Source organism: Tachyglossus aculeatus, chromosome 8 (genome assembly GCF_015852505.1).
Source record: "Tachyglossus aculeatus isolate mTacAcu1 chromosome 8, mTacAcu1.pri, whole genome shotgun sequence".
NCBI lineage: Eukaryota > Metazoa > Chordata > Mammalia > Monotremata > Tachyglossidae > Tachyglossus > Tachyglossus aculeatus.
The window spans coordinates 31,387,295-31,403,789 of NC_052073.1; the positions used below are offsets into that span (position 1 = coordinate 31,387,295).

At 48.7% G+C, this 16,495-nt stretch overlaps 1 protein-coding gene across 2 annotated transcripts in view; it reads left to right on the forward strand.

The window, feature by feature from the left end:
* Nucleotides 1-16,495, forward strand: part of MYO5C (myosin VC) — a 94,788-nt gene that overhangs the window by 47,116 nt on the left and 31,177 nt on the right. Inside the window, exons 15-28 of one of the 2 annotated variants that reach the window (XM_038750013.1) lie at nt 142-276; nt 893-990; nt 2,100-2,186; nt 2,278-2,389; nt 5,103-5,314; nt 6,013-6,178; nt 6,791-6,937; nt 7,450-7,614; nt 8,759-8,852; nt 9,865-9,928; nt 13,227-13,407; nt 14,483-14,576; nt 15,046-15,109; nt 15,213-15,293. In XM_038750013.1, the coding sequence (XP_038605941.1) occupies nt 142-276; nt 893-990; nt 2,100-2,186; nt 2,278-2,389; nt 5,103-5,314; nt 6,013-6,178; nt 6,791-6,937; nt 7,450-7,614; nt 8,759-8,852; nt 9,865-9,928; nt 13,227-13,407; nt 14,483-14,576; nt 15,046-15,109; nt 15,213-15,293 (1,700 nt within the window). The remainder of the gene's footprint in view (nt 1-141; nt 277-892; nt 991-2,099; nt 2,187-2,277; nt 2,390-5,102; nt 5,315-6,012; nt 6,179-6,790; nt 6,938-7,449; nt 7,615-8,758; nt 8,853-9,864; nt 9,929-13,226; nt 13,408-14,482; nt 14,577-15,045; nt 15,110-15,212; nt 15,294-16,495) is intronic. The other variant, XM_038750015.1, reaches the window with a different exon arrangement.

The window sequence follows — 16,495 nt, forward strand, 5'->3', positions numbered from 1 at the left end:
CTACTGGCAGATGATCCTTTAACTTATGTACCCCTTTGGTCGTGATGGCTGCTGTGCCATGGAGCCACTGAAACCAAAATTTCCCCTTTGCGGGGCTGATCATCCCTCAAGTGAACGGTGAACTTCGTTTTCATTTTTCAGTTTCACCTCTGTGCCAGCTTTTTTCAAGAGCATCCAGTTTCTCCTTCCCCCTTCAGCTCGGGTATTACTGTGAAGTCAGCAAAGCAAGTAATCAAGCCAAACAATAAACATTTCCGGACCACGGTGGGCAACAAGGTACAGAGGGCCTGGGAAGGGGGTAAGATTTGGGAAGTTTGGGGGCGGGAAAAAGGGTGTTTTGATGCCCCCCAAACCATTGGCCCCTATACTTTTCCTGTCCCAGGCCTGAACAACTCAGCTGGGCTTGAAAGCAGGAACTTTCTGCAGATTTCAAATCCACCCAAATTGCCAATCGATTAGAAAGATTTCTCAAGGACCCACTAAGGGCAAAGCCCTGCAGTAAGCACAGGGCAGACCATAACAAATGCAAGACATATATTCCTTGTCCTAAAGAGCTTATTGTGTGATCGGGGAGACAGACATGAATGGTTTCCAAGCACTTGGGACAGTGCTCTGCACACAGTAAGCACTCAATAAATGCCATTAATAGGGAAAGCAGGAAGAAGACAAAGGAAAAGCCCGCAGGTAGTAGCATGATTATATCAGACTGCAATAGCTGAATGCGGTTGCTTGACTCATATAGCTCAAGAGGACATTCATTATTTGACCCTGTGGGCAGGGAATGTATCTACTGACTCTGTCGTACTCGCGCAAGCACTTAGTACAGTACTTCGCACCCAGTAAGTGCCCTGGAAATTATACTGACCAATTGACTGACTGTAATCTGTTCTAGTTCCAGAGCTCCTTGTCTTTGCTAATGGAGACTCTCAACGCAACTACTCCTCACTACGTACGATGTATCAAACCGAACGATGAAAAACTACCTTTTGAGTAAGTGTGGAAATTTGAAAATATAAAGTGGCAGCTATTCAATCATGTGAAGAAACCCTACCCCAAGGAGGATGTGAGAAATTGTCACTTGTGCAAAATAAACGTCTAAGAGACACCAAAGCCCCCTTAGGATTAGATTCCAAGTGCTGAAATAGTTTAGACTGCAGAACTTAACTGTAGGATTTGGGGAAAATTTGTCCCAGTATTTATTACTCAAGCCCCATTCCCTACATGCTCTTTTCTTACCTTTTGGGATGTGTTGGTGAATTACCTGGTTTGCGTCAGCCTCCTTGCAGACCTCCCTGCCTCCTATCTCTCCCTACTCCAATCCATACTTCACTCTGCTGCCCGGATCATTTCTCAACAGAAACTTTCAGTCCATGTTTTCCCATCCCTCAGAAAACTACAACGGTTGCCCATCCACCTCAGCATAAAACAGAAACTTCTCACCATTGGCTTTAAAACACTCAGTCACTTTACCCCCTCCTGCCTCAACATGCTGCTCTCCTAATACAAGCCAGCCCCCACAGTTTGCTCTTCTAATGCCAACCTACTCACTGTACCTTGATCTCACCTATCTTGCCTATATCACCACCAACCTCTCGCCCACATTCTGCCTTCCTCTTCCTGACAATTTCTCTCCCCCTGCCTTCAAAGCTGTATTGGAGGCACATCTTCTCCAAGAGGCCTTCCCTAACTAAGCCCTCTTTTTCCATTTTTTCCATTCCCTTCTGCATTGCTCCCTTAATTCATCCCCCTGGCCCAGCCCCTTAGTACTTATGTACTTATCAGTAACTTATATTAATGGCTGTCTCCCCCTCCAGACTGTAAGCTCGATGTGGGCAGGGACTGTGTCTGTTCTATTGTTATATTGTACTCTCCCAAGAGCTTAGTACAATGCCCTGCACATAATAAGTGCTCAATACATATAATTGATTGTTTGATTATAGTCCTCAGACACCACTTGTTGAGGTGCCTTGGTCCCAAGTCTCTCATTCTCTGTCTCTTCCTTTCTCCCCTTCTCTCCCTCTGTGAGGTCAGGGGTGGCAGGTTAACACTGTGCATGGTGTCGATTAAAAAAGCCAATTGTAACTGTTCTGCTCTTCTAGGTTCAACCCAAAGAGAGTCGTGCAGCAACTGAGGGCCTGTGGGGTTCTGGAGACGATTTACATCAGTGCCCAGAGTTACCCATCCAGGTATGGGGTCTCCAGGCCTCGGGGCTTCTGACCAGGAGCGGTTCTAAACCTGCCCCCTCATCAGCCACTTTCTGCTTCCTCTCATTCCCAGGTGGACGTACATAGAGTTTTTCAGCCGCTACAGCATCCTCATGACTCAGCAGGAACTGGCCTTCGGCGAAAAGAAGGAGGTCTGCAAAATGGTTCTTCACCGGCTGATCCAGGTGGGCCGGGAACTGTCCCGAGGGTCATTGCTGTCACTCTGGCTGAAATGCCAAATCCCAGGGGCTTTCCTCTATCTGGCCCCGTGACTTGACAGAACCATCGATCAATCAATCAATCGTTCGATGGTATTTATTGAGCACCTCCTGAGGGCAAAGCATGGCTAAAAACTTGGGAGGAAAAGTGTCCATCAATCAACCAATCATTCAGTGGTACTTTTTGAGCACCTCCTGAGGGCAAAGCATGGCTAAAAGCTTGGGAGGGAAAGTGTCGCTTCTGGGTAAAGAATGAGAGAGTTCACCCACCTGTTCTGACAATGATCTTAGCTGGTGATAATGAAATCACAAGTGGGAGAAGAAATTCTACCTAGGGAATCTGGTTTATGTGGGTCAAAAGTTACTTGTCAGCAGCTGCTCCCTGACCTTATTAGCAGTGGTGACTCTGTGACAACATGGAGTCTAACGGGCCACCAGATGTGGGGCCAGTGAAGATTGGGCAAATCACTTAACTGCTCTGGGCCTCAATTTCCTCCTCTGTAAAATGGAGATTAAATACCTATTCTCCCTCTTCATTAGACTGTGAGGGAGAACAGGGCTGGAGATGTAGATTTGGGAATCATCCACATAGAGATGGTAGTTGAAGCCATGGGAGTGAATGAATTCTCCATGAGAGTGGGTAGAGATGGCGAATAAAAGGGGACCCAGAACAGAACCTTGAGGGACTCCCACAGTTAGGGGGTGGGAGGAAGAGGAGGAGCCCATGAAAGAGACTGAGAATGAGCGGCCGAAGAAATATGAGGAGAACCAGGAGGGGATAGTGTCCGTGAAGCCGAGGAGAAGGGGATGGTCGACAGTATCGAAGGCAGCTGAGTGGTTGAGGAGAATTAGGATGGAGTAGAGGCTGCTGGATTTGTCAAGATGGAGATCATCGGTGACCTTTGAGAGGGTGGCTTCTGTGGAGCGAAAGGGACGGAAGCCAAATTGGAGGGGATCAAGGAGAGATTTGGAGGAGAGGAAATTGAGACAGCAGGTGAAGACAACTCAGTCAAGGAGTTTTGGAGAGGAATAGCAGGAGGGAGATGGGGCAATAACTGGAGGGAACCGTGGGTTAAGGGAGGGGTTTTTTAAGATAAGGGGGACACGGTCGTGTTTGAAAGCAGAGAGGAAGAAGCCACTGGAGAACAAACAGTTGAAGATGGCAGTCAGGGAGAGGGGAAGTATTTTGATACAATGTGAAGTGATGGGATCGGATGCACAGGTGGAGGGTGGGGGAACAGGACAGATTTGCGGGGAGGAGGTATGTGGGAGAGAAGGAATGTGAGAAAGGGATCAAAATGGTGAAAAAGTTGGAGGTGGGACCTGGGGGGAGGGGGCAGTAGATGACTGTAACTGGAATCTGGAGTGGGTGCCAAGGAAGGGAAAGAAAGGAATGGGGGAGGTGAAATGGTGAGAAAACATCATTGGGGTGCAAGAAGGAACCCAATTCCTCCTCCTTTCGTAGTGAGTCTCGGTAATTGGGTGAAGATGAGACCCCCTCTAGAAATAGAAGCAGACTTGGACACCTCTGAATTAAGATGAAATAGTTAATAATTGAATAAATAATTGAATATACAGATTAAAAATTGTATATGAACATAAGTGCAGGGGCTAGGAATAGAAAGAGTTACAGGAATGGAAGTCAAGGGACCTGGGTCCTGATCCTAGCTCCACCACATATCTGCTGTGTGACTTTGGGCAAGTCACTTAACTTCTCCATGCTTCAGTTTCCTCAGCTGAAAAATGGAGATTAATACCTGTTTTCCCTCCTTCAGACTGTGAGCCCCATGTGGGACAGGTTCTGTGTCTGATCTGATGATCTCATATCTAGCCCCTACACTTAAAACGGTGCTTGGCACATACTAAGCACTTAACAAAGACCACCACTATCATTATTATTATTATTATTATTATCATTTTATTATCATACTCTAAGGTAGAATAAAAGGTCCTCCACAAAGTGCCTTCTGCAAACCCAGTTAGAACTCGGCTGTGTGCTGAGTCCGGATAACTGTCAATATTCGTAAGCTTCTCACCCCCACTTTCTTCCCCCTTAGGCGCTGGCTTGTAACTGGAGGAATTTGATTTAACGGGCCCATAGTAGCCAAACCTGATTATCTCAGGTCGCTTGTCAGCCAGGGCATACTACTTGGGGCTTCGCCATGAGCTGGCCCTTCTCTGGGGCCCACCATGTTGGATAGGAGCCTCGATTGGTTTGGCTTGCTCCACTGTCTGATGGTGCTCCTTGAAGGCAGGATTCATGCCTACCAACGCTGTCATATGCTCCCAAATGCTTTGTATGGTGCTCTGCAAACAGTAAACGCTCAATAAATACCACTGAATGATGATCGATTGCCCAGCCCTCAGTGTGCCCCCTCCCTTCTGTCTGAGCAGTACAATCATTGCTCCCTTAAAGAGGACTCAAAAGCTGGGATGGATACTGATTCCCTGGCAGTCTTCCCTCCAAAAGGGTTCTCAGGCAGAGAGGCAGGGGCCCCATCATCAGCTTCCCTCTAGAAATCCAGGGCCCAAGCGCATCCTCTCATAGCCAAGCCTGGATCCTGCATCCCGCCAGTCCTTAGTCACCCTCTGTCCTGATGCTCTCAGGAATCTCCCCGCCTCTGGGGGAATCCTTAGTGAGGGGGTCGTTGCTGATCAGATGTACTGTTTTCTCTTCCAGGACCCCAACCAGTACCAATTCGGTAAAACCAAAATTTTCTTCAGAGCAGGGCAGGTGGCCTATTTAGAGAAACTGCGGTTGGATAAACTGAGGCAAGGGAGCGTGGTGATACAAAAGCACATCCGCGGCTGGCTCCAGCGGAGAAAGTTTCTGCGGCTGCGGCAGGCCGCCACGCTCATTCAGCAGTACGTCCGGGGCCAGAGGACCGTGAGGTGAGGTGCCCTGTCAGGACGGAGCCTGGTTCTAAGCCCCAGCTCTGCACTGGCCTGCTGGGTCACCTTGGACCAATCACTTGACCCCTGTGGGCCTCTGTTTCCCCACCTGTAAATTGGGAATAGCAATACTTGCCTCTCCCTGGCTCCCAGGGATGTGGTGAGGACAAAATGAAATCGGTAACATGAACGCACTTAGGATATAATTTAAAAGCACAGTGTAAATTCAAGGTATTGTCATTGTAGTAGTAGTAATAATGGCACTGGGTGGAATGCACTGTACTAAGCGCTTGCATTTATATTTACAAAATGGAGGTTGCTTGATAGATTATTTAGAATGTCCTGGGGCCTTAAAGCTGTGCTGGAGTTCTGTCTACTTCTTGAAGAGCTGGGCTGTTGGAAGGGGCAAGTCAGATTTGTGACCACCAAGTGGCAATGGAGGGCTGGAGAGTCTGAAGTTTGAGCGGGGAAGACTCCCGGGCCTTGGAATATTTAGGAATGTTTAGTGGAATGGGCCCGCATGGAGCCAGGGGACGGATCAAAGGACTTTCAGCTTAGCCCTGGGATTGCAAGGTGAAATGCCGCTTCTGCCGAGTAATTTGGATGCCATTATTGGTGGTGGGAACTCAAAGAACTAATTAGTGGAAGCACAACTTATTGGACAGTTACTGATAAACCTTCCATCCTTTTTCATCAAGGAAAGCGATCACTGCCAGAGCCCTCAAAGAAGCTTGGGCCGCTATCATCATTCAGAAACACTGCCGAGGCTTTCTGATCCGTAACCTCTATCAGCTAATCCGGATAGCCACCATAACCATACAGGCCTACACCCGAGGGCTCCTAGCCCGGAAGAAATATCACAAGGTATGTGAGGTGCCAAGTGGTCATGGGCTTGTAAACTGTGTCAGCCCTCATGGATCCGAAATCCTTAGGCGTGTTTAGCGTTTGCTAGACCGGGGTCGGGGACGTGGGGGTGGGTGGGTGGGGAGGGAGATGAGGGTTGTATCGCTACAGGTTTCAGAGCCAAAAACCCACATTCAGGAAATAAAGCCAAAGATGGCTACTGGTCAGCTTTATTTCCAGCAGTTTTGAGGTGACAGGGCTCCCAAGGCCACGGGGAAATGGTGAATCAGTCAGCCAATTAATAAATAGTATTTATTGGGCTTCTTCCGAGTGCAAAATGCAACAGTCGGCAGGGTACAGCAGAAGCGAAACACGTTCCCTGCTCTCAAGGAGTTTATGGGGGAGGCAGGCAAATCTTACGCACGTAAGATTTATCAGGGTGAAATCACTGAGAAATAAATTGGACGGGCAATTGATTATGCATGCCTACATAAGTGTTGAAGATGGGAATAAATAGGAACATTTGAGAGGCTGAGCTCTCCTATGTAGACATTTGCAGCATGGAAATAGCAAACAACGGAGGAGCCGCCTGAGAGTGGGAGTCTGTGGGGGCGGGTTCTGCTTGTTTTAAAGATGCTGGAAGAACACAAAGCCATCATCCTGCAGAAGTACGCCCGGGCATGGCTGGCCCGACGACGCTTCCAGAGTATCCGACGCTTCGTGCTGAATATTCAGCTCTCTTACCGGGTCCAGCGCTTGCAGAAGAAGCTTGAGGATCAGGTGGGTGACTCGTTTCCTCAGGGCTGGCTCCCGGCCTGGGGCCACCCCAGCCGCAAGAGACTGTGGGCTGGGAGTGGGGCTCTTGGAGGAAGGAGGGGCTGGCTCAGGGGGTTGCCACCGCTGCCTTAGGTGACCCCCTTGGTGGTTGTTCTGAGCCCAAGGAGCCTCTGACCTGGAAGATAATAAGATGGGACACAGTAGTCCCTGTCCCACTCGGGGCTCACAGTCTAAGAGGTGGGGAGATGAGGTATCTTACTCCCATTTTACAGATGTGGAAACTGAGGCACAGAGTGATTGCATAGTACGTCCAAAGCCCCAAAGCAGGGCAGTGGCAGAGCCGAGCTTGGAAAGGGGTCTCCCAGCTCCCAAGCCTGTGCTGTTTTTACTAGGCCACGCTGGCTGCAGGAGTATGTGTCATCTGGTGAGAAAAATCTCACTTTTCGACCTAAAGCAGAAAGGTCTTTCACCCCCGTTTTCCCCTAGTTTCAAGTCACATGATGTCTCCCCCCTAGAACAAGGAAAATCACAGCCTGGTGGAGAAACTGACCAGCCTGGCAGCCACACACGCCAACGACACAGATGTGATTCAGAAGCTTGAGTTGGAACTTGGAAAATCGGCTTCCCAAAGGAAGAGCATCGAGGAGAAGGGGCAGAGATTGAAGAGAGACATGGAGCAGGTTCGAGCGCATCGCTCTTGGGGTTCAGCAGCGAGGAGCCATTGCACTCCCACAGGACACTGGCCAGCCATGAGGGGCTGGCTCCGTGCAGAGGAGGAAAGGACCCGAAAAGCCTTTGGGCTCAGGCGCCCGCCTCTCTGAGCCTCTCACCTCTTGGGGCTCGCTGCCTTTAGGGCGAATCACCTTTTATTCCTCCAGGAAATGAATCTGGCTTGGTCTTGGTGCTCTAGCAATCATGAGAACCCTGGGGAATTATGTCACGGAAACTCAGACCTTTGGTTCTTTCTCCGCACCCCTCATCCAGCTGATAATAATATTAATCATGATATTTGTTTAGCACTTACTATATGCCAAGCACTGAACTGAGCACTGGGGGAAATATGCTGCAATTAGAACAGACACAGTCCCTGCCCCACATAGGGCTCACAGTGTAAGAGGGAGGGAGAACAGATATCGAATCCCTGTTTTACAGATGATGAGCGGGGACCCAGAGAAGTTAAGCAACCGAGGTTACACAGCAGGCACGGGGCAGAGCTGGGATTAGAACTCAGGTCCCCTGTTTCCCAGGCCCATGCTTTTCCCTCTAGGCCGGCCTCTTCTTGTTAGGCCTTCTGCCAACACACAAGGTGGGAGGTGGTAGATTCAGAGAAGGCCCATCCACCAAACAAGATATTCAGTACCATATTATCTGTAGGACAATCACGGGAGACATGACCAGTGTTGCTCTCCCCATCTTCAAAGCCTTAATGAAGGCCCATCTCCTGCAAGAGGGCTTCCCTGACTAAACCCTCCTTTCCTCCTCTCCCACTCCCTTCTGTGTCACCATGACTTGTTCCCTTTATTCATTCCCCCTCTCAGCCGCACAGCACTTATGTACATAGCTGTAATTTATTTATTTATATCAATGTCTGTCTCCTCCTCTATACCATAAGCTTGTTGTGGGTGGGGAATGCCTCTGTTTGTTGTTATATTGTACTCTCCCCCAGTGCTTAATACAGTGCTCTGCACTAAATATGAGTGATTGACTGACTGTGAAAGGCAGTGGAAGAGAACTGCCAGCACCCAAGCCTCCACCCAGTTTCCAGCAGGGAGGACACATCTGTTAGAACTGCTGCTTGAAAGCTGTGCGTTTTTGCTCTTGTAGAAAATGACGAAACTTCAGCAACACAATGCAGAGTTGGAGGAGCAGAAAGACCAGCTGGCAAAGAAGCTTCAAGAGAAGACTGACGAGATGAAAGGTAACAGGAGAAAAGCCAGCTGGGTGGTTTGATAGAACTGTTTAATCATGGTACCCTGTGTCCTGCCGTTGCCTGTGTTTTCCCTGCGAGTTTTGGGTAGGATGGTGTTGGGAAGTTAGGGAGTGTTCTTCCAGGCTGCCTGGAATGGATATTTCTCTGAGGTCAGTGGCCGCTGGTTAAAAGCTTCAGCAGCTGAACCTGAATTAGTCAATCCATCAGCCTAAACCTAAATCAGCCTCCCCGCTTGTAATAATAATAACAACTGTAATGCTTGTTAAGCGCTTACTATGAGCTAAGCACTGGGGTAGAGTCAGTAGAATCAGGTCAGACACAGTCCCTGTCCCACATGGGGCTCATAGTCTCAAGGAAGAGAACAGATATTAGATCTCCAATTTACCAATAAGGAAACTGAAGCACAGAGAAGTTCAGTGGCCTCCCCAAGATCACACAGCAGGTGTGTGAGCACCCCCTCTAGACTTAAGCTCATTTTGGGCAGGGAATGTCACTGTTTATTGTTGTGTTGTACTTTCCCAAGTGCTTAGTACAGTACACCAGAGACAGTAAGCGCTTGATAAATACGATCGAACGAGTGAGTGTGACAGAGCTGATTGTGGATCCAGTTCTCCTGACTCCAAGTACTGCACTCTTTCCACTAGGCCATACTGCTTCTCTAAGCCTCTCAGGGCATCACTAGTGTCCCTTGTCTGGCTCTCACGGGCTCCACAGGGAACGAAGCCACTTGTCCAGCTTGGCTGAGAAGCTGATGCCATCAGCCCAGAACATCTCTGAACAAGGGGAGAGTGGGCTTCTCAGACCTGCAAGATATCCCTGCCACCCTAAAGCTCCTGGCTTCATCATCCCCACCCGCCCTCCCATCCCTCTGTCTCAGAGCATTCCTAGCCCACGTCCTTTTCTTGCTTATACCGTCAAGTCTGTCTGAAATATTGATTACATGGAGTGAAGTGCCCATATGCATTGTATCGGGTCCTCAAACAGAGTTGTCTTTTTGCAGATAAAATGGATGACCTCACCAAGCAGCTTTTCGAAGATGTCCAAAAGGAAGAAAGACAAAGAACGTATGAAATCCGGGTTGCTGGAAATCTCCCCATTCTTACTCTGGCTGCCTTTCTCACTCTTGCTGCCTTTCTCTTTGGTTTTTTTTTTGATGGCATTTATTAAGCCCTTACTATGTGCAGAGCACTGTTCTAAGCACTGGGAAGGTTACAAGGTGATCAGGTTGTCCCACGGGGGGCTCATAGTCTTAATCCCCATTTTACAGATGAGGTAACTGAGGCCCAGAGAAGTGAAGTAACTTGCCCAAAGTCACACAGCTGACAATTGGCGGAGCCGGGATTTGAACCTATGACCTCTGACTCCAAAGCCCATGCTCTTTCCACTGAGCCATGCTGTTTCTTTGTTCTGAGCTCCACCAGCACCTAAAAGAAAAAGGAGCGGCCAAGGTCCAGGGGTTCGGCTGGTGGGGTAGTTAGCTGGGGGCATTGTCTGTCTCTCCTGTTTCTTTTCCTCTCTTTGCTCCAATCTCTTCCCCTCTCCTCTTTCCTGCCCCCTTTTTCCCTCCCCAAATCTCCCCTGATCTCTTCTCTTTTTCCCTCTTACTTTCTCCTCCTCTTACCCCCTCTGCTCTCTCCTCTCAACTTGCGTCATTTATTGAGCACCTACTGAGTGCAAAGTCCTGAACTGAGCACTTCTCACCTCTCCCCTCTTCTCTCTCTCTTTCTCCCCCTTACTTTCCCCAATCTGATTCCTCTGCTCTCCAGCCAGGGTAGGCTGCCTTAGGCAAGAATTTGTAAAGTAAATAGTGTGTGGCTTCTTCTGCACTTTCCTCCTGCTACTGTTAAAATGAAAATCCGCAACTCAGTTTTTTTGCAACTCACAATGACTCTTTAACTCCTCCAAGCTTTGCCTTTCCCTGGAGGAGCAGCTAGTGGTAAGCTGGATCTGTGTGTAGTTTCTGGGTGTACAATATGTCTGTGTGTTTTGTTTGCCTTTGTGTCAGTGTTAAGTAGTCTTTGTTTTTACAGGTAAGTTGAAGTACCCAACTGAAGAATATTTCCATGTTCTGTCCCCAAGCACTGCTTTGTCAGGAAGCCAAGGAAATGCATGTTTTTTTCTGGGTACTGTTCAGAGACACCAGAACTGGTCAGTGCCCACTTTTCTAAGCTCCTGGACAAAGGGAAGAGGAAGCGAAGGAAAGCATTCAAATCAGCCAGGCAGTCATTCAGTCAATCAGTTAATTAGCCAGTCAGCAATTTATTCAGTCAGTCAATCAGCCAGTCAGTCCATCAGCTGGTCAGCCAGCCAGCTAGTCAGCTATTGAGTCAGTCAGCCCATCAGCCAGCCAACCAGCTATTCATTCAGATCATCAGCCTGTCAGTCAATCAGCCAGTCAATTTGTCAGCTGGTCAGTCAGCCAGTCAGTCTGTCAACCAGCCAAGCATTTAGCCAGCCCATCAGTCAGTCAGTCAATCAGTCAGCCTGTGAGTCAGTCAGTAGGTCAGTCAGCCAGTCAGTCCATCAGCCAGTTCATTCATTCATTCAATTATATTTATTGAGCACTTACTATATGCAGAACACTGGACTCAGTGTGTGGGAGATTTCAATATAACAGTACAGACACATCCAGCCAGCCAGTTTATCAGCCAGTTTGCCAACCCACCAGGCAGTCAGGTGTTATTGTGTGCTGAACACTCTATAAATGAAAACTGGAATGTAGTGCAACATACTTTTCATTTAGAAACCCTGTTTCCATGGTCCACAGAGGGCCACCCACCTGTCTGGCTGCCTTTGAAGCCATCTTTCAAGGCAGTAGCAGGACAGAAAACCCTCTAGAGAAGAAACCACTGTACCCGGAGGTTGGAATCAGACCATTCAGCCAGCAAACTCCGGGAAAACTGGCTAATCCTGTCACCTGTCCTTGCCCCCTCTGGGCCTCTGAGACTGGATGTGGGAACTCATGAGCTACTGTGGCAACAAACTTTCTCCTCTCATGGAGCCTGCCATAGGAGCTCTTAGCCCTGGCACTGAAATGTGATCCTTGAGGGTTAAGAAACACAGGCGGCTGGGCTCAGGCAGAGCTGAAGATTAGGGAGGTTATTGGGGCTGCCTGTTTTGGGTTCTGATTTCCAAGGTAAGGTTACACTAAAAGCATGGGACTTTGAATTCCATTTTCCTGAGAATCTGGTTTGGATTCTGTGGTGATTTAAGGACAGGAGGTGAGAATGGAATCAACTTTTGGGGCTGAGGAATATGTGTGTGAGGGGTTGGAGTTGGGGGGTGCTCAGCCTGGGACTGGCTTGGAACCATCTCCCCGGCTTGATTCTGGAAACAGTAGTGGTCTAGGGCACTGCCAGGTTCAATCCATCCAAACCAGTATCTCCAGGATGTTTGGAACAACCCAACTCCCTGGGAATGGGTGAGCAGAAGGCACCGTGACTGGCGTTGAACATTCCTTCATTCACTCAATCATATTCTAGACTGTGAGCCCATTGATGGGTAGAGATTGTCTCCATTGCCAAATTGTACTTTCCAAGTGCTTAATACAGTGTTGTGCACACAGTAAGCACTCCATAAATGCTATTGAATGAATGAATGAATTTATTGAGTGCTTACTGTGTGCAAAGCACTGTACTAAGCACTTGGGAGAGTACAAGATAAAAATAAACAGACACATTCCCTGCCCACAGTGAGCTTTCAGTGTAGTGGGGGAGACAGACAATAATATAAATAAATTACAGATGTGTACAGAAGTGCAATGGGGCTGGAAGGAGGGATGAATAAGGGGAACAAGTCAGGGTGACGCAGAAGGGAGTGGGAGAAGAGGAAAGGAGGGCTTAGTCAGAGAAGGCCTCTTGGAAGAGTTGTGCCTTCAATAAGGCTTTGAAATGGGGGCGAGTAATTGTCTGTTGAATATGAGGAGGGAGGGCATTCCAGGCCAGAGGCTGGATGTGGGCGAGAGTTCGGCAGTGAGATAGATGAGATGGAGGTACAGTAAGAAGGTTGGCACTGGAGGAGTGAAATGCGTGGGCTGGATTGTAGTGGGAGAGCAATGAGGTGAGGTAGGAGGGGGCAAGGTGATTCAGTGCTCTAAAGCCAACGCTGAGGAGATGAACCCATCACTTTGGTGGGCCAGAGGAGTCCCATGGCCAAGCATCCTAGGTGCCCTTGCTGGCCCCACCCTGGCAACCTCAGCATCCCCCGTGGTGGGTGGATACGGAACACTTTCTTCCCCCCGAACTAAGCTTCTCAGATTTCTTCCCCCCGAGTCCCGGTCCCTGTTTCTCACCCGGCCAGCTTCATCCAGGACTGAAGCAGCCTGACGCTCACCCCGTCCCCTCCCACTCTCTGGCTCCACAGGCTCCTAGAAAAGAGCTTCGAGCTGCAGAAGGAAGACTTCGAGAAGCAGATTCTGGAGTTGAAGGGCGAGATCAAGGCTCTCAGAGAAGAAAAGCTGCAGCTGCAGCGTCAAGTGGAGGAAGAACAGACCCTCACCGAGGCTCTCAGGGGGGAAGTGGCGGACCTCAGCCAGCAGGCCAAGGTGGACAGCAAGACTGGGGGGCCTCAATCTGCCCAAAACACACCCCTGCCCCCATGAAGGGAAGGAAGGGCACTGTCCAAGATAGGAGTCCCCACTAGCCCTTGGCCCCTGGGCATCCGGACCCGTCTCTGGGTGCTCATTCTGCCTCATTTTATAGGATGGCAGTGCCAGCTAGCCAGTTCTGAGTTCCAGATTGATGATAGGCAGTAGTGGCCCTGAAATGGGGCGTCTTAAAAGTTGAAGTTTAAATTCAAGCTGGGCAAAACTTGCCCCTACGGATTCTCTCTTGTATAGAACAGAAGAGACTTAGACCGTGAGTCTCGTGTGGGATGGGGACCGTGTTCGCCCCGATTATCTCATATCCATCCCAGTGCTTAATAGAATACTTGGCACAAAATAGGCACTTAACAAATGCCACAATTATGATTAGATCGATGAGTAGCATGGGTATCTGATTACATGAACTGACTGCTGTAGGTGCCCCTTGGCATTTTCACCAGTCTGAATTCATAAAAGGGGTACTGTGATAGTGGATTGCTGCTATTGTTGGAACTTTGTAAGCCAACACAGAGCACCAGGCTATGGCATGTCTTTGGTCACTGTCTGAGTAGAAGGACATCATCATCATCATCAGTCATATTTATTGAGTGCTTACTGTGTGCAGAATACTGTACTAAGTGCTTGGGAGAGTACAATATGAAAAACAACCAGACATGCTCTGCCCACAATGAGCTTACATCCAGTGCTTAGAACAGTGCTTTGCACATAGTAAGTGCTTAATAAATGCCATCATTATTATTATTATTATTAAAGGGGGAGATAGACATTACTATAAATAAATTACAGTTATGTTCATAAGTGCTGTAGGGCTGGGATGGGATGAATAAAGGGAGCAAGTCAGGATGATGCAGCGCAACATCAGTGCTATTTATTGAGTGTGTACTTTGTGCAGAGCAATGTACTAAGCACTTAAGGATGTAAGTAGTGACCCTCTGTGGGCAATGACCAACATATATTGCTTCCTTTATCCCATTATCTCCTCCTCTTTCTCCCGGATGCTGTGGACGCATGCCAGACCATCCCTGAGTTTCAAAAGGACATAGAGCTGCTCCAGATGCAGAAGTCGGAAGTGGAGAAGCTGGCCCAGTCCCAGAAACGGGAAATGAGAGGTAGGGAGACCCCAGGTAGCCAGGCGACTTCCATGGGAGCTTGTTCCAGGTGGGCAGGTCCTCTCCGGGTGAGCGCCCAGCAGGCCGGATTGGGGGAAGTTTGGCTCCATTTGAGCGCTTAGTGCAATGCTTTGTACACAGTTGACCTGCAGTGGATACTTCTGATTGCTTGATTGGACTGGAGTGCTATCAGAGCCAAAAATGGGGAGGAGACGTGTGAAGCCGGATTCTGGGGAGGGGGAGCGTTATGCCACTGGGGATCCCCTTCTTTCGCAGCCTCCTTTCTCCCCCGTCTCCTGCTCCCCTAGGGCCCTCTCAGGGGCAGGCAGGAAGGCATCCTGCAAATCCGTGATGCTTTTCTGTCAATCAATCAATCAATCAATCAATTGTGTTTATTGAGCACTTACTGTGTGCAAAGCACTGTACTAAGCGCTTGGGAAGTACAAGCTGTCTCCCGTTTGATCTTCAGAAAAGATGGCCGAAGTCACCAAGCAACTTCTTAACAGCTACGACATTGAGGATGTCAAAAACAGGTAAGTTAAACCAGCTTTGTTATTGTTGCTGAGCCAGACTCGGCAGGGGGAAAGAGGGCTGATTGCTGGTCTCCCGGGAGCCCTCCCGGCATCTCCTTTTCAGGCTCTCCATGGAAGATCTGGAGCACTTAAATGAAGACGGGGAACTCTGGTTTGCCTACGAGGGGCTGAAGAAAGCCACAAGGTCGGGAATGGAATAATCATGTTAATAATAGAGTTGTCCTCCAAGTTCTCATTTCCATCCGTAAATTTCTGCATCAAAAGGTCAGGAAGGGCTGTTGGAGAACTCCGGGCGTTCTCAGGGAAACATTGTGACCTAGCAGAAATAGCTCGGTCCTGGAAGTCAGGGGTTCTAATCCCTGCTCTACCACTTGTCTTCTGTGTAACCTTGGGCAAGTCACTTAACTTCTCTTTGCCTCAGTTACCTCACCTGTAAAGTGGGGATGAAATCCTACTCCCTCCTACTTAAACTGTGAGTACCATGTGGGACAGGCACTGTGTCCGCCCTGATTATCTTGTGTCTACCCCAGCGCTTAGTACAGTGCTTGGTACATAGTAAGCATTTAACAAGGACCATATGGCCTTGCCCATCTGGCCTCAGGGAAGTTCAGCCCAAGACTCTGTTCAGCCTGAGAACAGGAGGGACAAAGGTATCCCCTCAGTAAGGCATCGTTTTCTGGGGCTATCTTGTCTTCTGAGAATCACCTTTTCCCTGGAAGATTAAAAGTTGGGACAGGTACATGGGAGACACTTTTTTGGGGAAAAACAATGGGAAAATCTTTCATTAAAGAGAAACCGTCATATGGACAGTGGAGACTTACTGCCCAAGAAAGCCATTTAGGCAGGGCAAATTTTGTTGGGTGGGAAATAATCCCTTACCAGATCTGTCGCTGAAACTTATTCACCTGCCTAGAACTTGTGAAAATCGAAGTTGCCTTTTAGGAAACAAAACCGATCCTTGGGGAGGCTACTGAGAGTTTCTGACCTCTACTGCAAAGGCCCGTGGTTTTCTTGCATCTCCCTGAAGAGTCTTCTATATTTACTGTATTGAAAAAAATGCTTTGGGAGGAGTTGAGAGGACTTTGGAATTGAGCCATCATAAACCTGTGTGGCCTTGGGCAAGTCACTTCACTTCTCTGTGCCTGTTACCTCATCTGTAAAATGGGAATGGAGACTGTGGGACAGGGACAGTGTCCAATCTGATTTGCTTGTATCCACCCCAGTGCTCAGTACAGTGTCTGGCACATAGTAAGCGCTTAACAAATACCATAATTATTATTATTATAAACCTTGGGGGGACTGGGGTGAGGCCTGGAAGAGCAGGAGGGCAGCCTAACTGCCCTGTCCCCCTCTTTCCTCGGCCATATTCCCTTCAGCATTGTCTCA